The following is a 26,980-nucleotide window of genomic DNA, read 5'->3' as shown; positions in this document are numbered from 1 at the left end:
CAGCCCGTGCTGATGGCCAGCTCTACTCGAAACCAACCTGGTCTGACCCGGCCTTTTCGCAATCTAACACCTGATATGACGCAATGATCAGTGACCCCGATATTAACCCGATTAGATTGATGACCCGACAATTATTAAGCTTAATGTTGATCATAATGAAAGCGATTATGTTTAGTTTGATAAGTTTGCCTTAATAACGAAATAATCAAACCAAATAATGGTCGAAAACTAAAAACGGTAAAATTTTTAAAATAATGCGATAAAGTAACTAACATTGATAATATCCTGCTGATACATCAATTGATCTGAAATGACCGGCCTGATATTGCCTACTAGAACCTGACTCGGCTCGAAAGGGTAGTTTGACATGAACCTGACATGACCCAAATCGACAAAAACCAGACCCGGTTGGCCCAATTGCCACCTCTAATTACATAGTCCAATTCTCTCTCTTTTTTTTTCATCGTATTTAAGTGTTCTTGCTTCTCTCATTTATGCCACAATCACAATCTTTATGTTAATATAAAGATTAAAAAGAAAAGAGATGGGATAAAGAAAGAACAAACAATCTTCTGTTGTTTAATTTACATACAACTCGGACTTCACAAGGCACCAAACCTAGTTTATGACTGAATGCCAAATCGAGTGCTTGGTAAATATCGTGCAAGACTATGATACATTTTCGTGCATTTTGAGAGGCGAAATGTGGGTGTCTCTCAGCTGTTCTGAAAGTCCACGGACAACACAAAAATCTCTCCAAAGAGCAGATGTCGAAAGGAGCAAAAACTTCCCCTCTGGAGATGGTGGAATCAGTATAGGGTATGGCTACTGTCTAACAGGTTAACAGGCGTACATCAAATACTCCCTGAAAGCCTGGGATTTCTGTACGACTGTCACTGGAAATTATGAGCACGCTTAGCAGAGTAAAGGGTGTTCAACAGAAGCATAGCTATAGTCATAGGTCCGACACCTCCAGGCACAGGTGTTATTGCAGATGCCACCTTCACTGCTTCTTCATAGCAAACATCTCCATTGAGACGATAACCATGTTCCGAGGTTGGGTCCTGAAACAATTTGGAGATTATGCAGCAGTGTGAGATAAATGAAAAGAGAGAATAAAATGACAAATCTATCAGCTACATTCAAAGTCATGAGCTCATGATATCATTTTGTTGATCAGCAATTACCGTCATTATATAATGACAACCTCTGGATCCTAAGCCAGTTTCCGATTAAATGAATGTACTGTGAATGATTTCACAGTGAATCCAGACAAGGAAATTTCACAGCTACTAGAAGAGAAATACGCTGAAACTCAAAGTTCCGTTTTTTTACTAAAATAGAAGCCGTTACCTCTATCGGAAAGGTTCCAACGTCAATAACTACAGCACCGTGCTTAAGCCAGCTCCTGTGAACAAGATTTGGTATACCCACAGCAGTTACCACGATATCAGCCTCACGAACAATCATTTCTGGGTTCTTTGTAAATGCATGTACAACAGTAACAGTGGCATGGTATCTCTGTCGAGTAAAATCAAATTAAAACTCTGCAAATATTTTAAAGCAAATGCAACTTTATTAATGATGATGATAAATTTTCTAGTATGTACGAAGTACCTAATTTTTATTCCAAGAATTGACCCTTATCCCTATTCCCCATTTCCCGCCTACCTAAGATATTTGACTTTTACGACAAATAGAACTACAATCATGGTGTACCTGCAAAAGCAAGGACATCGGCAATCCAACAATATTGCTTCGGCCAATCACAACTGCCCTTTTCCCCATAATTTCCACACCAGACCTCAACAACAACTCAATGCAGCCCTTAGGAGTGCATGGAATGTATAATGGCTCCCTTCCTCTCATGGCTATGTTTGCCATGTTTGATGGATGGAACCCATCTACATCTTTCTCTAACTGCACCATGCTCAATATCTTTGTCTCATCAAAGCACTACACAAGAAAAAAAAGTTATCATCAACTGTAATTAAGGGGGTCGGACATATACACTCTTAACACGTGTTGAAAATATGGAGCGGTTATTTTCCAATGAACCATAATCAACAAGATTGCATTGAAAACTACATCCTCTGACCACAATTCACATTTTTCATGTTTTATGAGTTGGAGACGGTGTGCTCCATACACATTAATTCCTCTTTTTACTTTTAATAATTGAGTTCAAAATGACGACCCTTACTCCCTCATTCCCTCATTATTCTCCCTTTAATAATTGTGGTCATAAACTACCCTTGTTTTTTTTTTTTTTCCGTCTCCTTATTAGTTCTGTTTAGACTCAATCTACCTCTAAATAAATCAAGCCACACATTTCATAAGACGCTAAAAAAAAGTGCTACTAGTAATATTCATTCCTTCTCTTTGGCAACTATCTTGGTCGTTCTCATCTCCATCTTCGTCGAAACCAAAGGTTGAGTAAGCCAGGAGTCAATTGTCAGAGAGTCGTGTAGAGTACGTGGCAAATACGACTTTAGTACAGTCACCTTCATCATGCCACAAACATCCTTTTGTCCACATAAGTTTGTTATTTATTAGCACTATTTTTTGCTGCTACTCCTAATATTTCTAACACTACCACATTCCAAAGTCAACGAATTATGAGAAATTGGTTTAGCAGTAAATGAAAAACAAACCAAGCACGCATGCAAAAGGAGGACTTAAAATACAGATGGAGGATGATCTACAAAAATAGAGCACTAATACACCAAAAAAACAAAAAAACCTACTCCATTGCCAATTCTTCATGTTAACCCATTAATCAACTAAAGCCACTAAAATATTTGAAAAGGCAAATACTGGTAGTTCAATAACAATTAATATAAGCATGCAAGTATGGGATCAGGATAAGAAGATGTGAAGGGGTATCTAACTTTACCCACCAGTCCACCATAGCCTAGTAGAAAAAAATTTACAAGCTTACTTAGCTTTGTTGTTATTTCTCCATTCACCAATACGTATCAATCTCGTCTGTCCAGTTTTCCTCTCCATCGGGACAGCAACCCCCCCCCCCCCCCCCCCAAAGCAAAATTCCGCTTAAGAGCCAGGCGAGTCTCCTCATTCGTTCCCTATAAATTTGTTCACCATTGCCTCTTCCCCATCCTGTTCCCACACAACCACTTCCATGGTCCATTTTTTTATTTTCCTTCTTTCTATATGAAGTTCCTTTAAAGTTCATTGGCACCCTATTGAAATCACCCACTATTTTTTTTTTCCCATAGCGAAGCTAGGAATACTATCCAACCCTAAGCATAGTGTAGAGAATGATGCTTCACATAGAAAATAGGGGAATTTGGCTCACATCAACACACATTAGGAAACAAGCACATCTTTAAAGAACTATATAATGTTTGCTGCTGCCGTCAGAGAAAGATAATTTCTGAATTTTTACAGCACCGGAGTCAACTGAAAAATATCAGTAGTATTAGTTCTCTCCAATGCCATGATTTGCCACAAAGTCCATACTTTAATAGGAGCTTTGATCTTTTCTATCAGTTTCATAACTGTGATAAAAAGAGGTAGACACGGAGCTATTAAAAGCTCTCAAACACACTTATAACTGAAGGTTCCTGATGTATTTCACATTTGCCTTCCAATTTCTAATGCCCTCATCCTCCGCCAAATTAATATTGGCAATTTACTCTTCAGCAATGCTACAGCAACAAATTACTATTAATTCAGACATTCAGAAACAAAACAAGTACAAAAGCTCTTTCTTTTAGTTTTAAAATCTACCAGAGCAACATGTTTCTGGTTCTCTGCTATTAAATCTTCGATTCATAAGTGTTACTACCAAAAATGGGAATTCTAGCTTCACTGTGAGGACTTCAGAGAGCAAAAAAAAAAACATAAAATATGAAAGCAAAATTAGATAATCAGCTACCTACAATTTTCAGCACAATGTAATGGAAAATACATTCAAATGAAAAGAAAGAAAAAAAATTAGATTTGACAGGGGTTTCAAAAGATCTCTACTACCACCAAAAGACTTCTCAATCCAAAATTTAGTCTGAGTTCAGAAATACCTCAGGAAGAGGAAGCTGCACAAGAACGCCATGAATATCTGGATTCTCATTAAAATTTGTCAAAGCACGGATAATTTCATCTTCGAGCAGCATTCCGGCAACTCTGCAACTTCAGATCTGAATCCAGCTTCTTCACAAGCTAAGATTTTGTTGCGAACATAGGTTTGGCTATCTTTTCTATGACCCACAAAAACTACAGCCAATCCTGGAACTTTTCCAATCGCAGATTTCATTCTGCTCACCTCATTAGCGATCTCACGTCTGATGTCTTCAGCAATGGTCTTTCCATCAATCAAAGCAGCAGACAGCTGGTTAGCTGCAGCAATATTCAAAAAACTATGACTGAAAGTCCTACAAAAGTATAAGCAAAATGAGTAGGCAACAGAATAGAAAGCTCAAACATCTTGCGATTTTTTACAATTAGAAACTGAGTGACACCAAACAGAAATGAGAAATGACACCAATATAGATTAATACATATGTGGTGAGTTGGTGCCACAACAGAAATATATATTTTTTTTAAAATAATGTCCAGACATTATCAAATTGGGGCCGGTTTCAAAAATATTTAGCAAAATAGGGTACACAGAAGATCAGATCTTTAGAATTTGGGTCGACAAAGAACCGCCACTTCACGTGGTAGGTTTATAAAAAATACGCCATTTGGGAAGGCGTGTATTATTCCTCACATACAAGTGAAAGGAAAAAAAAGGTTAAAACTGCCGCTCGACTAACTACTCTTTGGCTTCTTCATTAGATCCTTACCTTGTGTAAAATAAATTAATTCCAGTGCATGAGCTGTGGTAGAGGCAGCCTGTTTTGCTACAGCAGTTGGCTAGTGCTTATTTCCCTGCTATTGGAGATTCAGGGGTTCAAATTCTTGGAGTTCCAAAGAAAATGTTTTTAAATCGGCTAGCATGTTATGTCTAAAAAAATGTTGGAACCGCTGATGTCCACTAAGTGGTGAAACTATGCTTTAGCCAGCTAATCTACCAAACATGTCAGGCTCCTCAGCGCACAAAGATGCGGTTTTAATAAATTTTTTCCTGTCTGCTTGGCTTTGTACTTGAAGAGCAATACCCGCCTCCACCAAGGCACCAATTGCAATCCCACTATAAACCCATATGCAAAGTGGCAGTTCTTTCTCATACCCTGCTTCCACAGTCCTACGAGGATCCTATTTTGCTAAATTCTTTGAAAACGGCCTAATATGATGCTCCCTCTGTTCCACTCATTTGTCTCCATTTACTTAGGGCACCAAGTTTTAATAGATGTAACAAGGATGATACAGAGTGAGGGTATTTCTGTCATATTTGCCTCTACAAGTGAATCAATAGGCCCATCTAAAGTGATAAGTTGGTGCGAGTTTTAGAAAATCTCAAAATCGTGAAAATGATAAAAAGCACCCACATGGATGGGAGTGGAACACTCAAATGGACCATATGATACAAGCACGTCAGCGGGAAAATATGTACCAACTGTATCTCTATGTCTTGGCTACATATCTCAGATGTAAAAAATATTTTATGCAAGACTTGTATGTATGAGTGTTGGTGACATAAGATATTTGGACATGAGCTCTTTTTCATTTGTTCTTTGTTGATTCGTTAATACTTAGTGCACATAGGTGATACTAAAGTCGTGGATATGCTTCTAGAGTAAGATAAGCTTTCCAAATATACAAATGATGCCGGATGTAACATGATTAGTACATACTTGTGTTGAAGGACTACAACTCTACCACCATGTGGCATTAGTAGTAAATGCAGCCGATTCACTATATTTCAGGACATTTAACACCTAGCAAAAATATGTTCAATCTTGTTCCCCATGCATATGCCCGTCCATGCTGTTTATTAGCAGGACCAAAAACAATTACGTTACTCAGACATGGGTATTATTCTAATTACTCCCTCTTAGTTTGGATCACCAAGATAAAAATTCAAAGAAGCTATAAATATTTGAGTCAGCTGAAGTATTTCCATATAAAGCACTTGCCTATGTTACTCCGACTGTTCTTATTCCCTCAATCCCTCGCAAACCTATGTCATGGGTATGACACCTGGACACCTCATTTCAAACCAAAATACGGGGGTTTTATTGTACCATCTTCTAAATTATCAACACACTTAATTAACTACAAAAGAAGATGGAACATAGAGCATTCCCTCGATCCCAAGTCTTTATTCATGTTTGATTTTAATGGTCAACAAAGATCAACTTTGCCTACTAGTTTCTCCAAAAATGAGTCGAAGTCGATATCATTTAACCACCAAAGTGTGATGGAGTGTATGACAAGTTCAACAAGCACCAACAACAAGGTGCACCATCACACATGAGATTCATCAAAAATTTGGAACATGCATGCATATTCGTTTTTATGTGCACACACACACTTGAACCGTGTTTGGATACCAAATATGGCAGGAAATGGAGGGGAGGGGGAAAGAGGAAGGGAAAGGAAGGGGAGGGGGTTCTCTCCAAATCTTTCCTTTGTTGGAGGGGAAACGTTGTGCCTTGGAGGAGGGAAATGGAGGGATCCATTTTCCCTCCCCTCCAAATCCCACCACTCCTATTTTGCTACCCAAACAATGAAAATTCTCTCTCCAAATCCCTTTCTCTCCAAAATCCCCTATTCAAACAACGCCTTAAATATTTTCTTAGTGTCAAACTCTTGATCACTACAATATAAATTACCCATCCAAAAAGCATCCTCATATAGACTATTAAACATTTAAACTTATGATGATAAATAATGATGGTAAAAAAACTGACGAAAGATGGATCAAAATCTCCAACTGATAAATTAATATGGGATTATAGATAAGGGACTACAGGACATACAGTTATTCGAAGCAGAGAGGGTCTCCTGAGGGGTGCAGTCAGCATTGAGATTCCAATCATCAAGTATGTCAAGGGACACAAGAGTCGGTGACAATAGAATTCGACAACTTGCATCATTCCCTAAAGTGCAGAAACCCCTCCAAGTTCTTACACTGGCTCGCAATGCCACTGAAGATCCACGCAACATATCCACCAACACTCTCAGCTTTCTTCCTGATAAATCAAAACACCAGGCTTTGCGGTAGCTACTTCAAATTGATTTATTAAAAAATTTCCTCAGACACCTTTTGTCAATCATACTGCTCATTCTGCATCAAACCCAAGCTAACCATTTATTTAACAGCATCACATTATCGCTGTACGTATCACAAAATGCGAATAGGAAACACATGATTCTTTAATTAAAGTTTCCAAACATTCACAAGTCATGACAAAATCTAATCGTGGGACGTGGGTTGCCATCCTTTGACAAAGGCAAGGTTTTTAAACACGCTCGTTCAGGAACTCATAAAATCTAGGAAATTTATTCTACCAGTAATAACCAGGGGAAAATTCGCAAACATAAAATTAAATTTTATTTCTAGGTTCGCCCCTGATTATAACATCTTGAAATTTAAAATGTATACTACATTACTACTCCGTATCATCAATATGGCATAAACCTGGGGATGAAGCTGTTCATTCTATGCAAGTCAAATTCAAACATTTCTGAAATAGTAGTAGTACCATTCGACTTTCTACTAAACAAACATCAATGGAACTGAGCTATCCCTAACATCGGTCAGAAGACCATCCCAACCAAAACCTTATGGTGACGGTTGAGACTCAATCAATGGTTCTTATACCTTAAAGAGTCAAAACCCGCCTCGTAATGCTTGTACACCTCATTTATTACAAAGACCTTAAATTGACGGGAAAATTACAGCGACTTCACATTCAATTTACAATTAATAAACATTTGTACATATTGTAACAATCCTCGGATTGTTTTTATTTTAATCAAACGTAAAGAATTAAATGAAACGGAAAAATACAAAGATAGAGAAGTAGAACATACAGTGTAGCTGCCTCGTGAGCAAAATTGACTAAAAGGTGGGCGATAGAGACGGAGAGATGATGATGATTAGGAAAAGAAGAGAACAAATTCTTTGTCTCCTGGCCTACTAGGCGGCTGGGCCTGACCTTTTCCGCCTTCATCTCAAGTTTCATGGGCTTTTCATGGGCTTAGGCCTTGTTTTTTTCGGATGAAAGGAACTGAACTGAATTGAACTGAACGGAACTGAATGAACTAAACCGAAGTAATAATTAATTTGTGAATAGATAAGCTGAACTAATTCTGAACCGAATGAAGCTGAACTGAAATAAGTTTGAACTAAGAGAGAAAGAACAAGTCTTAAACCTGGCAAATAGGTAAATTTGGTCGGGTTCTAGTTGAGTCAGTTCGGGTTCAGGTGATATTTAGGTGGGTTGTTATCAAGTTATTTGGTATAATAATCAGTACGTGATAATAACAATTTTGGTTGGGTTGAATAGGGACGAGTCAATTCAAGTATCGGGCCAGATTCTGGTCTTTATTTCAGGCGCGGGTCGAGTTATTTGGGTCATGTCAATTTTATCAGGTCTAAGTTCATTGTTTTAAACTAGAGTAATTATGTTTCTCCATTCAATTTAATTTTATATTCTTTTTTTAATATTCTACTCACTATTTTGAAAAGTATAAATTTTAATAATAGTAAATTAAGTAAATATTTGCAAAATTAAGTGAAAGTTTAATTATTAGTTTTTCACTTTGGAGCATTCAATTTTTTACTTTGTGCGTACTAATTGAGTTAAAATTTTACGATGGGGGTATTTGGTAAATAACATTGATAAATTATTGGCATATTAAAAGTGTTCAGCATGTTTGACTAATTAATATGTTGTTGTCTGAGGTGTTTGGTAGAAACTAAAACATAAATTTTTATTTCGGACCGCAAGATTCGTCTGAAATGTAAGACGAATACCGTTTCCTCTCACAAAAAACCCATTTTAGGGAGTGAGTGGGAAAGCACATGGGGGTGTCCCACCACCCATGTGCTTCACACTTGTGAGAGGTCTTATTATTTTAGACGAAACTTGCGGTCTGAAGCAAGATGGACAGAAACTAAAAAGCATAGTATGAAATAGTAGATTGTTCATGTTCGTAATAGTCATTTTAAACAATTTTAATTTGAAATCGTTTTGATTACCAAACACCATTAGCAAATCGCGCCTATATTTTAGACAAATCTACCAATAAATATTGCTAATTACATTTTTTTTTCGCAACCCAATATTAAACCCTGTTTTAAACTGAAATCAAACTAGTCTGTGTTAGAATATATTGTTAATATATTCCTTTTATTATGTAAATAATAGTCTTCCTAATTTGTAGCAACTAATTAGGTTAATTGAGATTGTTTCCATGTAATTAGGAGGAAATATCTCTTAACATCTTTTGTATTTATATGCACGTTTATCATCAATGAAAAGCCAAGCATTACGTCTTTCATGGTATCAGGTTTCTCTATTCAAATCGATATCGCTTCCGCTCATCTCTAGTCCTCACGACACTTATATTTTTTTTCTCATCCTCTTTTCTCTTGATCCAACTATTTCTTATCACCATGACTAATCCAGAAAATTCAAAAGCCGGCAACTCTCCCTCTCTGCCGTCGGTCTTTGCCGTCAATAACATCAAAAATCATGTCTCCGTCACACTTGGTATGGATAATGACCAATATCGCTTGTGGGTTGCTCTATTTACCAATTATGCTAAGGCAAATCGTGTCTTACATCACATCATCGATCCAAAGAAAAAGGCTACTAAACCTTTGACCGATGAGGAAACAGAGTTATGGGAAACTATTGATGCGACGGTTTTGCAATGGATTTATGCAACGATTTCTACGGATTTATTGCACACGGTGGTTGAAGATGACTCCACGGCCATGGAGTGTTGGAATCGCATTCGCGATATTTTTCAAGACAATCAACACTCGAGAGCGGTGACTCTCGAGCAAGAATTTTCTCACACGGTGATGGCAGATTTCGCAACTGCTTCTGCGTATTGTCAACGTCTTAAGAACCTCGCTGATCAACTTAAGAACGTTGGCTCTCCTGTCTCCGACACCCGTTTAGTGCTTCAATTGGTGTCGGGTTTGACAAACGCATATCACAGTGTGGGTACCATCATACGGCAACGTTCACCGTTACCATCTTTTGCTCAGGCTCGGTCGATGTTAACATTGGAGGAGGCAGGAATTGCAAAGCAGGCAGCGACGGGGGCTTCATCCTCGGCTATGTATGCAAACGATTCTGATGCATCTCCTACTGCATCGATTCTTGGTCGTCCCCCGTCGCAAGGGAAGTCCAACAAGAACAAAAAGAAGGGTAAAGGTGGGAAAGGGAAACAGGGTGATAATGGTCAAAACAATCAACCCGCAGTCCCTGCAATGACGATGTCGAATCCGTGGCAAGCAGCTGCGTATGGTGGTGGATACGGGAATTTTGGTAGTTGGCCTTGGGGACCTTCTCCTTGGGCCTGTCCTCCTTGTCCCTATCCCACGGCTCCATGGACTCGACCCCAGGCTCCATGGACTCGTCCTCCAGGCGGTATTCGACCACCTAATGCTACTGCTCGGCCTCAAGCATACACGACTGAGTCACCTCCGTCACAGACGGATATTGAACAAGCTATGTATACTCTTGGGCTTTCTCCTCCTGAACCGTGGTATATGGATACTGGAGCTACTTCTCACATGACGTCGACAACAGGTAATCTCTCATCTTTTACTAATTCGAGCATTTCTAATTCGATTCTTGTCGGAAATGGTCAATCAATTCCAATTATTGGTACCGGTACAACCATTTTGCCTAAACCCCATCCACCCCTATCCCTTAATAACATCCTGTATGCACCAAAAATAGTTAAAAACCTAGTCTCAGTTCGTAAGTTTACCACTGACAATTCTGTGACGGTTGAATTTGACCCTTTTGGATTTTGTGTGAAGGATTACAAGACGGGGACACGGCTAATGAGATGTGAGAGTCAGGGGGCGCTCTATCCTATAACACCCACGAGTCAAGTCCATCATCCTGCCGCTTTTGCAGCTCTCGAGTCCACAATATGGCATGACCGTCTTGGACATCCTGGCGATGTTATTTTTAATTCTCTTAGACTCAAAAATTTGATTAATTGTAATTCTAGCAATAAAAAGACAATTTGTCATTCTTGTTCTATTGGTAAACATATTAAGCAACCTTTTGTTCCGTCAACTACAAGAACTTATATGCCTTTCGATATTATTCATAGCGATTTATGGACTTCGCCTATTTCAAGTTCAGCCGGTCATCGATATTATTTGGTCCTTCTTGATGATTACACAAATTATTTATGGACTTTTCCGTTAGCTAAAAAGTCCCAAGTATTTGACGTTTTCATTAAATTTCATAATTTTGTCAAGACCCAATTTGAACGAAATATAAAGACGCTCCAATGTGATAATGGAAGAGAGTTCGATAATGGTCCTTTAACCGATTGAAATCAACAAGCTTCAAGCTCGTTCCTTACCATGTGTTTTCTTAGGCTTCCCGGACAACCATCGAGGTTACAAGTGTTTTGACCGTCACACTAATCGAATTATCATCAGTCGTCATGTTCGTTTTGACGAAAGTGTTTTCCCTTTTGCTAAAACAAACTCCCCTGACCCAAAGTCCTATGATTGTCTTAGTGATGATGTCTCTCCCTACCTCCTTGATTACCTTACCCGGCCACCTTCTCCACCACCATCTCAACCTGCGTCCCCCTCCCTCACTGTTTCAGTCACACCTACCAATGAACCCATGCCTCAACCTTCATCATCAGCTTCCCCTGTTTTGGATACCACTAATACCGACACTGTTTCCCGTCCCATTCCAGTTATCACAAAAGCTATTACTCGCGGTGATCATGGCATACGCAAACCGAAAAATATATTTAACCTTCATACGTCAGTAGCCATATCACCCCTGCCCAAAAGCCCGATAATAGCCCTCCGTGACCATAATTGGAAATTGGCAATGGATGACGAGTTTAATGCTTTAATTAGTAATAAAACTTGGGATCTTGTTCCGCGTCCTGCTCATGGAAATATAATACGGTCTATGTGGATTTTTCGACATAAGGTAAAATCTGATGGTTCTTTTGAAAGGCACAAAGCTCGTCTTGTAGGTGACGGGAAAACGCAACAAGCGGGAATCGATTGTGGTGAGACTTTTAGTCCGGTCGTCAAACCCGCTACAATTCGAACGGTTTTATCGATCGCCTTAGCTCATGGGTGGTCTATTAGACAGTTGGATGTAAAAAATGCCTTTCTACATGGGGAACTAAAGGAGACTGTATACATGCATCAACCTATCGGGTATCGCGACAAACGTTTTCCGGACCATGTGTGTTTGCTTCGGAAATCGCTCTACGGGCTTAAACAAGCTCCAAGAGCATGGTATAATCGTTTTGCTACGTTTGTTCATCAACTCGGATTTATGCATAGTAAGTGTGATAATTCTCTCTTTATTTACCGAGACAGCAAGGGAAATTCAGCTCTGATTTTGTTATATGTTGATGATATACTCTTAACCGCATCTTCGGAAGCTCTTCGTCTGGAAATTATGTCCAGTCTTGGACGCGAGTTTGCTATGAAGGACCTCGGTCCTATTAGTTATTTCCTGGGCATTGGAGTAACTCGCTATGATACGGGAATTTTTTTATCACAACATAAATATGCGGCAGACATCATTGAACGGGCAGGAATGTCAAATTGTAAGGCATCATCGACTCCGGTAGACACTAAACCGAAGCTTAGTTCCACGGTCAGTTCTCCGTTTCATGATCCTACTCTTTATCGTAGTTTGGCAGGGGCTTTGCAATATCTTACATTTACCCGTCCGGACATTTCTTATGCGGTTCAACAAGTCTGTTTGTTCATGCATAATCCTATGGAGAATCATATGAATGCACTCAAGAGAATATTACGTTATATACAAGGCACTTTAAAGCATGGCTTATGGTTAACCAAATCATCACCCACTACTCTTACTACTTACACGGATGCCGATTGGGCGGGTTGTCCCGACACTCGTCGGTCCACAAGTGGTTATTGCGTTTTCCTAGGGGACAATTTGGTTTCTTGGGCCTCGAAACGACAACCTACTATCTCACGGTCGAGCGCCGAGGCAGAATATCGTGGCGTAGCAAATGTTGTTTCTGAGTCTTGTTGGTTACGAAATCTACTTCTAGAGCTTCATCATCCATTGCGTAAGGCAACCGTTGTTTATTGTGACAATGTGAGCGCTATATATCTTGCTAGCAATCCGGTACAACACCAACGAACGAAACATATTGAAATTGACATTCATTTTGTTCGTGAAAAGGTATCCAAGGGCGACGTCCGGGTTCATCATGTTCCTACTCGGTCTCAAATAGCTGATATCTTTACGAAGGGGCTTCCTTCGGTTCTCTTTACAGATTTTCGCTCTAGTCTCAGCGTCCGTCTTCCTCCCGATTCGACTAAGGGGGAGTGTTAGAATATATTGTTAATATATTCCTTTTATTATGTAAATAATAGTCTTCCTAATTTGTAGCAACTAATTAGGTTAATTGAGATTGTTTCCATGTAATTAGGAGGAAATATCTCTTAACATCTTTTGTATTTATATGCACGTTTATCATCAATGAAAAGCCAAGCATTAGTCTTTCAGTCTGTATACTTTATAATCCGAACTTTATAATCTGAAGTAACACTAAGTTCGAGATAACATGGCTTTTCTTGTACCACAATGTTGTTCAAAGACGTGGGGATGCAGATTGCAGATGCATAGATTGACTGTAACATGGTGCTATACTGCAAATCTGCAACTCAGCGTTGACGGATTAAACAAATTAAAAAAATAAAAGTATCCCACACCATTTGTAAAGCTGCCAGATTAATAAGTATCAGAAATTGGCATTTCCAATGAATACACACATTAATACAGTATGAATTCATGAATTGTTAAATCCCTCTTGCATGATTCTGTTCATCCCCATAACCATTAAACAATTCCATCATTATTTTAAATACATAATGACAGGTCAAATCGATACGTCCATCCATCATTTTAATCTCATCTAACACCAAAAAAAAAGTTCGGACATGATTATGAGATGGTGATATTGAGACTAGTAGTCTAGTACTGTCTGATAACGTCGTCTCATTTTTCTTTACGTATCTTATTATGTGTTGGCACGATTAGATTCGTCTCTCGTCCCTAACTGGTCCGGTGGTCCCCCTTTATCTTCTCCCACCTTCTCTATAAATACAACTTGAATGTAAGGCATACTAGCTACTATACAAAAATGGGAAGAGGATGGCGAAGAGCGTTATGCACTACAATCTCAAAAACCGAGTTATTAGAAAACGAACTTGAATACGAAAGTATGAGAGCAAGTATTAATCGAAACAAGAGTGGCGGTGGTGGTAAACTAGGCTTCTTTTCTAGTATCAGTAACCCATCCACACCACGCTTACGTGTTCGCACCTCCGTACCAAACACCCTCGAAGCGAGCACAAACCAGTGCTCGCCTCGTTCCCCTTTCGCCATCCTTAAAAACACCTTTAGTCTTTCCAAGTCTAGTTGCCCTCTCTGTCTCCACAGCCTCAAGGCTAAGACCAGCCTAGGCTCGGCCATTTATACTGCCGAGTGTTCACACGCTTTTCATTTTTCCTGCATAGCGTCTCACGTGCGTAACAACCGTAATTCCCTCGTTTGTCCGGTCTGTTCCGTCACGTGGAAGGATGCTCCTTTTCTCAACACTGCTATCGCCGCCACTGCTAGCGCCCCTGTCACGCCTACCGGTACCAATCGGAATTATTTCCAAGGACCGGTATACAACGACGAGGATCTGCTGCCTCGGTTTAATTCAATTCCGGAGGAAGAATGTGGAGGTCAAAGATTATGCGTCAGTCCGAAAAAGGTAAATCCCACTGATAACAACAAAATGGTTATTAAGAGGAGGAATGTGGAGGTCAAGCTTCTCCCCGAGGCCGCCTTGGTATCGGGGAGTCAATCTTATGAGACCTACGCTGTCGTATTGAGCGTCAAGGCCCCGCCCCCGCTCGCGTGTACAATGGACGCGAACCGCGCACCTGTTGATCTAGTAACGGTACTGGATGTTAGTAGCAGTATGACAGGTTCTAAGCTTCAAATGCTAAAGCGGGCCATGAGGCTTGTTATATCCTCCCTCGGCTCCGCTGATCGTCTTTCCATTGTCGGCTTTGCCTCTGCGCCGCATCGGTTATTACCGCTGCGCCGGATGACGTCACAGGGGCAGAAGGCGGCGCGGAAAATCATTGATCAGTTGGTTTGTGGCCAAGGGAGTTCTGTCAGTGAGGCGTTAAGGATGGCCGGTCGAGTACTTGAGGATAGGAGGACGAAAAACCCGGTTTGCACAATTATCCTCTTGTCGGATAATCCATATGGTGGTGGTGGTAATTTACAGGAAACCCGGTTCGGTCATATTGAGATTCCGGTTCATAGCGGTGGGTTTGGAGGGTTCAGGATGTGGGATAGTCAGCCTCAGCAGGATGGGTATGCTAAATGTGTTGGTGGGTTGTTAAGTGTGGTGGTTCAGGATTTAAGGGTACAGCTTGGGTTCGCGTCCGGTTCAGCTCCTGTTGAAATAATGGCGGTTTACTCGGGTTACGGGAGACCGTCTTTATTAAGCTCGGACTCGGCTCGGTTAGGAGATTTGTACGCGGAAGAAGAGAGGGAGATGTTAGTCGAGTTAAAAGTCGCAAGGTCGTCAGTCAGGGCACAGGCACAGGCACACCAGGTGATGTGCGTTCGGTGCAGTTATAAAGACCCCGCAACAGGCGAGGTTGTATACGGACGGGAGCGGGCACTACTAGTGCCCAAACCCCCGTCTCAATCAGGAAGATTGACTTCTGAGTCGCTCCCACGAGTGGAACGACTCAGGAATCAATTCATCTATACACGAGCCGTGGCAGAGTCGCGACGGCTCGTGGATCATGGAGATTACACCAGTGCCCACCATCTGATAACATCAGCTCGGGCATTGGTCATGCAGTCGGTTTCGGGTTCGGGTGAGGAGTACGCAAGAGGATTGGAGGCTGAGCTGGCAAATGTTCATTGGAGAAAGCAGTATCAGCTTGAAAAAAAATCAGTAAAATCACATGTCAGCGATTTGCACGGCTTTGAGAATGCAAGATTTTAGATTTTAAATAATTAATTAAATAATTATCAAAGTAGTACGCATACAGTAGTAGTCTGTAAAATAAGAAAAGGGAATCTAGGAGTTAATGTGAATTATTGAAGCACATGAGGAGAGACGGCGGAGTTGGCGTTTTACAAGCGGAAAGGGCGAGAAAGACCGCAGTCCCACGTTCTAAACCCGACCGCAGTCGAAGTTGGTGTTAATATTCCCGATGTTCCAATCATTTGTAAATTGTAACGGAGGGAGTAACACTTATTTGTTCCAATGTGTTCTCATTGGGTTTTTTCAGTCCTTTGTTTTATTGGTATAGATGATGATATAATGTTGATGCTTTTGTTTCGTGCCATTTTTATGGATGTTAATCGTCAATAATATTCGAAACAAGTTCTTTGCAAGGTAATTTCACTTTTTATATTGCATTAAGCGAAGAATTCACTCAAAAGTTACGGCCAGATGTTTTCAGCAAAGTAATTTTGTTGACCGCAACCATGCGAAAACACTCATAAGTCGTCATAACTAACTCTTCTGATATGTTATAAAAGCACCTAAATCCATAACTTTATCTCGCTCTCTTTTTTGATAAAAAAGATTGTACATCAGATGTAATATCTCATACTTAATGATTTTTTGAATTTTTGTGTATTTTTTCTGAGTTCTATAGAGTTTATAAATTATTTTAATTTTATGATGTCAAAAATCAAATTTTTCTGAACTTATATGTAAATTTTTTGAGTTATAATGTGATTTTTTGAAATTAATGTTTAAGTAAACGAACTCAAAAACTTTATAATAAAACTCAAAATTTTAAAATTAAAACTCAAAAACCTTATTTTAATGCACAAAAACGGTATCATCTGATGTACTAAATCAGATGTATAATCCACTTAGTGCTCTTTTTCTTAGGGTGACCACAATGCAACTCCAAAATGCATTATTGCTCGTATATCATTATTATTAAATCGCGAAAGATAAATAGTGAGTGACACACGACTTTAATCCGTCTTAACAGTATCACCACTTTTTAAGGATTAAACACTTCCAATTTTGTTAAATTAGTCGCGGACTAATTGGTTTCCAAATAAAAAAACGTTATAAACATTAGAACATTGGCATGTTAGTAGGACTACCTTTAGTGTAATATGCTCCAAATGCATGTGGAAGGTACCTTTAGCTTATTATAACTCAAAGTTCCTTTAGTCAAACTTGAGAAGTATGAAATCATTATTAGGAAAGGTTTTGGAGATTGGAACCTAGGCTTTATATGTCACACAATACTTGGAAACTTTTTCTTCATCATTCCATTTTTGAGATTGAGGGGATTCTTATGATTTGTGGACCTTCAAATAAACCTTATCAAGGTCCTACACTCCTTAGCTTCATAAATTAATGTCATTATCAACCATCAATTAAGGATGATGGAGATTATAACGCGGATCAACAATCAATATACAATTTACAAATCTTGTTTTTTCTATCAAATCTTGAATTCGTGCTAAACTTATTAGTTTGTCTTAGTTTGAATAGACCGTTAATTTATGAGGTTTGTAGACAACTGCAGCAGGAGCCCAACCTAACTCAGGCAACAAGCAACAGTCACACAGACAGTTACTCAAGGATCATTGCTGAACAACCCACTTTGAGGGTCAATAAATCTCAGACTAGTGCAAACCACCAGTTGCCACCTTGACCAGCTGAAAATATGTATAATTAACTTCAAAAAAGTCCTAGACATCTAAGGTTAATTCCGAAGAAATTCAGATAAAAATTGAGCAACAAGTTAAATGCAGAAGGTCGAAAAGGAAAAAGCAACATTTCCTCTTTTGGTCAGACAAGTCCAAAGCTACTCCAGAGTCCTTTCGGAGCATCCTATCTGTTCAAAAGCAACCCCAGCTAGGAGCCAAGGAGATCGATGCGATTAATTCAGCTCGTCCCTATCTACCTACTCTGAGTAAGTTGCAACTAGCCAACAAACAACAACTCCTACAAAAACACCCATCTGAATTTCTTTATTTCAACCGGTTTTATTTTATTTTCTATAATTTGCATTTAGAATTTGTAAAATACGTCTGTTATCTTTGTTTGCTTTCTAAGTTTAATCTTGGCCCTTAGATGTAGGGGTTATGTCTCGAATTGTAAATCATGAAAGAGCCTATATAAGGACCCCTTTATCAATTGTAGCTTATTTTGAATGGGTCGGGCAAACAAACCCCTGAGACTTCTCTCAATCTTTTCAAACTTATGCTTTGTTTATTGTTTGAAGTCTTGCCTGAAATCTAACCAGTGTTTCTCTGTGGTTAGGTGTTCAAAGTCTGTTAGTATAGTTAAGCTAATCCTGTGTCAGGCTGTGGATTTGTTTAGTTGTGCTTTTAGTTTAAATTTAAGTTACCTGTGTTAATCTGTTGTAATTTGAGTTTAAACTGTCCAAATTGTTGTCTTAATCTCTTGTGAATTCTTTGTGGAGTTTAAGTCAATAATTATATCCAAAGTTCACATTTTTATTTTAATTAAATAAAAGTCCTGCAATTTTTCGTATAAACCCTCTTGTTTATCCTGCAAATTTAGTGAGCTTTGATAAGCTTATATTTTGTTACTCTAGCTAACGCCGACTAAGCCATTATAGTTATATTTGTAGTATATATAAGTACTTTGAGTTTGTAATTTTGGTATATGTTTTTTTCCTTAGAAAAGATCACCTCATTAATTAAAGTTTATGCATGCCATGTTGAAAATTTTGAAACTTTAGCTAAAACTTTTGAATTTTTTCGAGGTCCTCTTATAATATTACCCTTTCGCCCCTACTAACTTAAACCCTAGCCCCGTCACTGTCTATAAATAAGGAGTATCAAAATTGACGGAATAAAATTTTGTAAAATTCAAAATCTTGTAAGAAATTAAGATCACTAATTTGAATATATGACGCTTTTGCATGTCCTCTATTATATCTATGTTTCTTCGAATAGTTTTTTGCAAGGAGGTCTTTAGTCTGACATAGTTTTGAGAAAGACTAGTATTGTCCGATCCGTTCTTGCATGCAATAACCCAACTTTAAGGTTAGAAATTCGATTCCCATTATGTTAAAACTTAAAATATAGCTTATGTTGGTGCAAGTACGACTTTAAGTCGTCAAAGAGGCCAATGGTCTGCTTAGGCCTTGGACAAGGTAACACCTACCTACCTTTTAACCTAAACTGTTTTTTAATAAATAAAACATATAAATGTTACTTATCCTCTAGGTATAAAAGCCAAGTTTTTTAAAGGGATATGATTAATCCTTATAATTTTTAGTGGACGGGTCCACTCCAATTTCTCTTCTCTTCTTTTTCTTTCCTCTTTTTTCATAACATAATTTTCTTGATTTCATTATTTTCCCCATATTTCTAATTTTAGTATAAAGTAGATATAAAAAATATGCAGTATCGACTTCAAAATAAATGAAAGCAAATATTAAAAAATATATAAGTGACGGATATATTTATATTTATGTCGAGTTTCGAAACTATCTAAATTTTCAAATGGTAGATATATTTTTATTTTATTCGAATTCTTCCATATTAAATCCCGTACAATTCTATCCGCATTAGCTTGATTTATATGTAACATATTATTATTTTTATTGTAAATCGTGCATTATTTTGCACTGGCATTAAACTAGTTATGTAAGTAAAGTAGAGATATATAGGTAACTAGGTAAGTATTTTGTTTACTGGCATTAAACTAGTTATGTAAGTAAAGTGGCTCGCTCTAAGAAGTCTATGTAACACTTTTTATGTACATATTCTTCCTAAGACTTTTTGTACCAATTTGTCATTTACACTATTTTTACCAACACTTTTAACAATTCAACTAATCTTCACCTAATCAGTATTTAATTAATCCAACGCATTCTCCTTAAAGTTACTTTATACGTAATTAGTGATACTTTCCATATTAAGTTAGGTTTAGTTCCACATGAAAGGGAGGATTAGGTTAGGTTAACTTAATAATCAACCTTTAATTAGAGATTAACCAAGGATGAAGTGCCGTATTAGAAGAATGAAAACATTTGAGACTTGAAATTCCACGGAAATTATACTATGTGACTGTTGTATGGTGCAATTACATTAAACCGTGATTATTTTATAATAAAAAGTGATAATTTTATGTTAAAATTAACGTGACCGCTTCAGATTATTATAGAGTTACCCTTAATTAAAGTGACCACTTTTTATTGTAAAAAAGATTTATTTTTATCCGTTATACTATACAACAGTCACACGCAATAATAACCAAAGTACAAAGCATGGAACCCATAGTCAAAAAGTATCTCACATGATTGAGATTGTTTCGTTATTAATTGAGATTTAGAAGTTAAGCTCATTGGATTATGTTAATTAAGATCCAAATGCTTTTGTTTTACTTTGACTTTGTGATTTATTACACATTAATCAATGTTCCAACTTCCAATATTAATTAGAGTGATCCTTGTAATGTTGCATGGTGCTTTAGTAGTCAACCACACGCCTTCAAGTTGGACTAACTTAAGCTAGTTTCTTTTGTGAACAAATTCTTATTAGAAACGTTTGTAAGTTTGAAACGGATTTAAAGTAACTCATGCACTCGATTTAATGAACATTAGGGGGTATTTGGTTCATTTGAAAAAGGTACGAGGCATGAGTTTAGAATGAGCTAAACTCATATCGTATGTTTGGTTGGCAAATGTGAGAGTTTCATATCCATACCTCAAACCCATGAGGTATGGATTTTTCATACCCAAGGAAGGGGATAGGTGTGAGATTGATACCCATGTGAATGAAATCAAAATAAGCAAAAATGTGAAATAAAAATTATGACATAATGTAAATCAAATCTTTTATATACTTACTAGTATAGATCCCGCGCAAATGCACGGTTTTTCAGATAAGAATATTAGAGAATTTAATAATTATACTATTGATATTTAACTCCATTTGAAATTTAATTATAAAATTTACTATTAGTAATTTTGTATTAAGAGCTAGAAAAGAGATTGTCCAACACTTTTACTCCGTATAAGATTGTCGTTTTACTAAAATTATTTTATTAACTCTGTTTTAAGAAAACATTGTTTTTAATTATATCACTATATCCACTGAAGGCGTTATTAAACAATTAAAAAAAAAATAACCAAAATTTAAGTTTTCATATAGTAGGGAGCAAAGACAGATATTAAGTTAAAGTGTAAAAAAAAATATCATAAGTAAGTTTTTCTTTTTAGAAGTAATAACAATTTATGAATACTCTAAATATGTAGTACGTTTGTATAAAAAGATAGAATAATAGAATTAATTAGAAAATGTTTCCTAAAAAAAAGTTCTTGGTCATAATGTTTAGTTTTAAAAATAATAATAGTAAAATATTTATATCACGTTGTGCATATAATTAGTGCAATTTCATGTATGTAACAAAATAAGAATATCCCGTTAATATGTCTATGCAAGTTAAAAGAATATTATCCCCTTTTTTAAATAGTATAGAATAATTTATCACAAATTATTCTATAAGACCTATATTTAGGTAAGACTAACCCAATAGCATAAGGCCCAACAAAATTGCTTAATAAAAATATGAAATAATATTTTTATTTTAATAACCTAATATTTTAAATTAATAACTTACATATTTAAATATGTTAGTTTTCATTATAAAGTATAAAGTTATCAAAATAAAATCAAAAACTTAATATATCAATGTTTTTGCTTAGGCTTTTCTCCTATGTCACCATATCTTTATAGACGGTCCTATAGGAGAGTTCTTGATAATTTATTGTATGAAATTAATTAGTATGGTCCAGTTGTAGATATGATATTATGAAGCCCATTTATAGCTTAAGTCGAAATTAATCGAATGGCCATTAATACATATGATGCTACAAAGCCCACTTATAGCCTAATTCATTTAGGTGGGAAAACTTAAGAGATCTCTTATTCTTTTAGTTTAAGGGGATTTGATTAAATTTTTATTTTCATTATTTTATAATACTAAAATTTTCGATTTAAAATATTTTATTTTACCGATTTTAACTTTTAATTGAACTCCAAACCCATATCGCTCAAATTGAAACAAACACATGGTATGAGGAATCAAGTTCCAACCCCATACCATCTCAGTATGATTCCTGATTCCAAACTCATACTCATGCACGAAACAAACGCTCCTTTAGTTATTTAGTGTTAGAAGCATATTTTTTTAATCCGTTTCACACTTTAATGATATTAAGAGAGGGTTACGATTGTTTATAACAAGTGAATTTGGAGATACATCTTCTTTATTAAGCACGACAAAGTAAACCCTTAGATATACGGATTATCATATATGTGACTGTGCTATTTGCAAACCACGTATTTCAAGTCAGTAGCATACGGATAATTGTTCTCTTTTGCAACAACTCATGTTGTAAGTCGCTAGGGAAGGACAAAATAGACTAGCGTTTAAGAAGATGAACGTGACTCCCGGAATCGGGTAGCCGCGTCTAGGGGATAACCGAGATTTTGTGGATACTGTGCGATTTCTCAAGGGTTCTTTCATCACGAGATTCACAATGCCTCTTCCACTGCACTAAAGAATTGTAGTGGTGACCAAAGGGTTTGTGGCTTGGGCCTTAGGCCACCGTCCCTCCAGACGACCCTCAGAACTGGCCCTGGGAAATATACTAATGAACCAAAAAACTGTGTAAAAAAACAAGCTCAATTCATGAAAGCCAAGCCGGGCATTACAAGTCTAAAATCGTGTTATTTGATAGCCAAATCAAGCCGGCTGATAAAAAAAATTGTCGAATTGCCATGTCTTACAAGCATGATAGATTGATAGCTCTGGTAGACAATGCGTATTTACTTGAAAATTCCTACAGACACCTTCCTCCATACCCGGCATTTCGGAATAGAGCTTGTTTGATGTCCTCAGAACCCAGTAGTGAACCCTGTTCCATTTTGTGAGCGAGTTAGAAATACGGAAGTATTAGCCAATAAGCTCATCATATACAGTTGAAGTAGGAAAAAGTATGGACGTACCTGGGAGCAAGACGCCTGCAGTGAGAAATCGTTGAAGCAACTTATAACACATTGTTGAATTTCAAGGCCTAAGGCTTCTAGAGTAGTAACAGTTGACAGTAGTAAACCTGGTTTACCGGCGCAGCACATCTCAACCCTTGTATCCGACTCCCTCCTCTCGACATCAAACTGCAAATTATTCATTTGTTAGCAGTCACTCACTATACTAATTTCACTTGTACACTTGGTCTCCAGTAAAGCTGATTTAATAATAATAGCAATAAAATGGACTGAACTGGCACGTCTTTCTTTCCACATTCGTCAAATTCAGACGAAACATAACATCATTTTTATCGAGCGTTTCAAACTCTAGTTACTAAGGATTGACAGAGAAAACCATCATGGCTAATATCATAGGGATGGCAATTGGAACCACTCATAGTGTTAAATGTGACATCTCAATCATCCCGTGAATCTGTGATGAATGGAATTAACCCGAAAATCCTTATAAGTATAGATATGAGAGGCGAGCTTTTAAACTACTAGTTAACTTGATGCCCACATTACGATAATTTGATACCATCACCCGGTTATACCAAGCTAAGGGATCAAGAATCCTTTCAAACCCACTCGTATTGACAAATTTTTACTCGGTTTTTCCTACACATAAATGGCACTTCACATGGCTATTTTGAGGGGAAGAGCGGAACTAAGAGAAGGAAACCCTCTTTCCCCTTTGCTCTTTATTCTTTGCATGGATCGGAAGTGCTTACAAGAATACTCAAAGGCATCAAAGTTTATCCACAATTTAGTTATCATCCTAAGTGTGGCCGGATTCAGAGGCGGATCTAGAAGGTCCCAACTCAGAAAAATGGAGGAAGAAGACGACCTTTTGCTACCCCAATTAACACTGAGTTTACGAAAATGAATAAGTAAAAGCAACTGCATAATTTTAACAGTAGACTGTAGTTGAACCAGCGGTAAGAGACTGCGTGTTCGATCCTAGCGGTAAGAGACTTTTTGTTTGCGAACCTGATACCCAATCCTCTTACTACTTTTTCTTCAACTGTCAATTTTCTAAACAACGGTGCAGTAAGACAATAAGAAAGGCAGCGAAAATCAGACCGGAGTAACGAAAATATACGATACCTTGGGTGAATTTCGGACAAGATCATTCGGCTTAGCATCTTTAAAAATACCAACAACATTGAATTGATTAGAACCAACATCATCACTTTCTTGCAAATTATTAATCTTCTCTAGTAGCTCCTTCATATAATCAATTGTATCTCCTAGAATCGATGTCCTATCCATCTGCACACACAACTTAACTAATCACATTATCGACAAGGATCGAACCCCTTACCTAATAATTAAGTCACAATACCAGCAACCACTACACCAAACCCAATAACGTAATTTTAACACTTTTCCTTCGTTTTTTTTTATTTGTCATTTTAGAACAAATTAAAAATTTCTTTATTTGTCCTTTTACAGTTTTCCATGTATTACGACTTTTCTATCTTCCTCCATTCCAATGAATTCTACCCGTATATATTTGCTTATTTATACACGTATATCAATGCTCATTTTCTTCTGTTCATATATTTAGTTACATATCATTAAAAATTATAGGGATATTCTCTCGTGTACTCATAAACCTTTTCGTTTTCTAAGGTGTACCCCTCGTTTTTCCCAAAAAAAAACTTTGATCGATAATAATTCTCAGTTACGTGTTTAGAAAGCGGTAATTTTTTTTTTCAAACCAAATATCTCGTCAATGCCTTGAATTTGAAAAAAAAAATTCACCACTTTTTGAACTTCTAGCCGGTAGTTATGGTTGGTCAAAACTTTTTTAACGAACAAACTTTGACCGACCATAATTCCCGACTACGAGTTGAGACGTCGGTATATTCTTTTTCAAACTGAAAACCTTTTAAAGACTGTCAATTTGGAAAAAAAAATTATCGTATTCTGAACTTATAGCCAAGAGTTATTGACGGTCAAAGTTTTTTTTCCAAGAAAAGTGTACATCTTAGAAAACGAAAAAGTTCAGGGGTACACGAGAGAATATCCCAAAATTATAAAAATTTGATATTAATAATATACTCGGTAAGACCAATTAAAGAAGATCCGTGACTATATTTTATGTTATATACTCCATCGGAGATTCTCCTCACATAAGAATAGTGCCCAAAAAACAAATGTATAGAATTCATTAGAACCATGGAAGTATAATACTCCTAATTCATGTGCACCATTGTAAAACGTCAAAGAAAAAAAGACCGGAGAGAATACATTACCTTGCTAATCTTAGGTACAACGGATCTAAGCATAGCGAGACGATCATTCAATCGTTTCCTCCGTCTTCGCTCCGCCATAAGATTCTTAGAAGGCTGGCCATGGACCTTCTTAACCTTACTCTTGGCATTACCACTACTAGGACTAGTAGTACTATTATTATTCTCAATGCTGCATAAGCCAGTATTAAATGTAGTAGGAATATCCAACAAAGACACAGAATACTCCCCTTCGGGTCCGGTAAACGGGTTAACCGAAAGCGGGTGGTGAGGATAAAAGGCAGAACAGTCTAAACTGGAAGAAAAAGACTCATACGAAGAGTTGGCTGTGGATGAATGTAAATTCCCGAAATCGGCACCTGGTCCTGAGGACCAGGTGCCGGTTGTTGGGGAGAATAAACAACCGGTTAGTTCATCGGTTGAGTCATTATTAGGAGACATCCATGGAGTACATGTTTCTCTTGTTAGACCTACTAATTCTTCTAAGAAACCATCTTCTTTTATCTCCATTATTATTATTATTATTGATTGATGGTGCTATATCAATGTATGTTTGTTTTGTGTTGGAGACTAAAATGTTTAAGCAGTTTGTTTTATAATAGAATGAATGATGTGTGACAAATCAAATAATTAAGTGGACCCTTGTAGAGAGTATAGACCCCAATGCTCGATCGTCCCTTTCCCCGTTATCATAGTCACTTTTCACAAATAATATCGTCGGAAACTTTTTACACGAGGGTTTATGTGAAACTGCGGCTATAAACGAGGTTTTTTCTAGTTTTTTTTGGTTGTTGATGAAAAATGTTCGCTATCTAATTTCGAAAAATCACATTTGGCCTTGTTCTTTTCGACTGAAAAGAGTTGGATTGAACATTTGTGAAGAGATGAACTGAACTGAAATGAGCTGAAATTAAACCTAAAAGAAGAGGACCTTAATATCATGTTGTTTTAATGTACTACTAGGAGGGAAAATAAATATTGAAAATATGATTTTGATATTAGAGTCCAAGCTGAGTTATCTGACTTGAAATCTCTGGTAATGTGATAGTGTACGGGTTAATTCAAGGCATTTGTTTGAATACGGGTTGGATAAATCGAATCAGTTTTGTCAGGTTTACACAAGACTAGATTATTCCACAAGTGGATTTTTGAGTTTAAATTAGTTACAAATCGAGTCAGTTTTGTCAGGTCTACACAAGACGAGATTATTTCGGAAGTGGGTTCTTGCTCAACCTTGATTACATAATGCAAAGAAACAAGCATTATTAGACACTATTAAGATTGAGGGGACAATGTCAAAAACAAGGAAGAGAGAACGTACAAGATAGGATTAGAATGGAATCTAAAGTTAATAAACAAATAAACAAAGTTGATAATAAGGGGATGTACCATAATATATTACCCTCAAGGTGATAATCTGTCATAATCACCGAAATCTGCAAAGACTTAGACTTAAATATAGAGGTAATATAATTGGTAAACAATTCTTCAAAATTTGACCCACAAATGTGTCGATTA

General features: G+C 37.3%; 3 protein-coding genes and 1 pseudogene across 3 annotated transcripts; 2 read left to right on the top strand and 2 right to left on the bottom strand.

Moving 5' to 3' along the window:
• Positions 1 to 743: 743 nt before the first annotated feature.
• LOC141586421 (bifunctional protein FolD 1, mitochondrial-like) lies at positions 744 to 8,034 on the bottom strand (annotated as a pseudogene).
• A 1,498-nt stretch (positions 8,035 to 9,532) lies between these two features.
• On the top strand, positions 9,533 to 11,449 carry LOC141587542 (uncharacterized). The gene has a single exon (XM_074409016.1). It carries the CDS (start codon positions 9,533 to 9,535, stop codon positions 11,447 to 11,449), a length of 1,917 nt encoding a protein of 638 aa, XP_074265117.1.
• Positions 11,450 to 14,273: 2,824 nt separating this feature from the next.
• On the top strand, positions 14,274 to 16,504 carry LOC141586414 (E3 ubiquitin-protein ligase WAV3-like). Its single transcript, XM_074407624.1, has one exon. It carries the CDS (start codon positions 14,281 to 14,283, stop codon positions 16,156 to 16,158), a length of 1,878 nt encoding a protein of 625 aa, XP_074263725.1. The 5' UTR covers positions 14,274 to 14,280; the 3' UTR covers positions 16,159 to 16,504.
• A 6,381-nt stretch (positions 16,505 to 22,885) lies between these two features.
• Positions 22,886 to 26,019, bottom strand: LOC141586413 (transcription factor bHLH93-like). Its single transcript, XM_074407623.1, has 4 exons — positions 25,466 to 26,019; positions 24,312 to 24,476; positions 23,184 to 23,351; positions 22,886 to 23,092 (listed from the first exon to the last, which is right to left on the bottom strand). Exons 1-4 carry the CDS (start codon positions 25,970 to 25,972, stop codon positions 23,018 to 23,020), a joined length of 915 nt encoding a protein of 304 aa, XP_074263724.1. The 5' UTR covers positions 25,973 to 26,019; the 3' UTR covers positions 22,886 to 23,017.
• Positions 26,020 to 26,980: the final 961 nt, after the last annotated feature.

This window comes from Silene latifolia, chromosome 6, assembly GCF_048544455.1.
Source record: "Silene latifolia isolate original U9 population chromosome 6, ASM4854445v1, whole genome shotgun sequence".
Taxonomy (NCBI): domain Eukaryota; kingdom Viridiplantae; phylum Streptophyta; class Magnoliopsida; order Caryophyllales; family Caryophyllaceae; genus Silene; species Silene latifolia.
The sequence above is the reverse complement of the archived record's forward strand: the minus strand, read 5'-3'. Positions and strand labels throughout refer to the sequence as shown.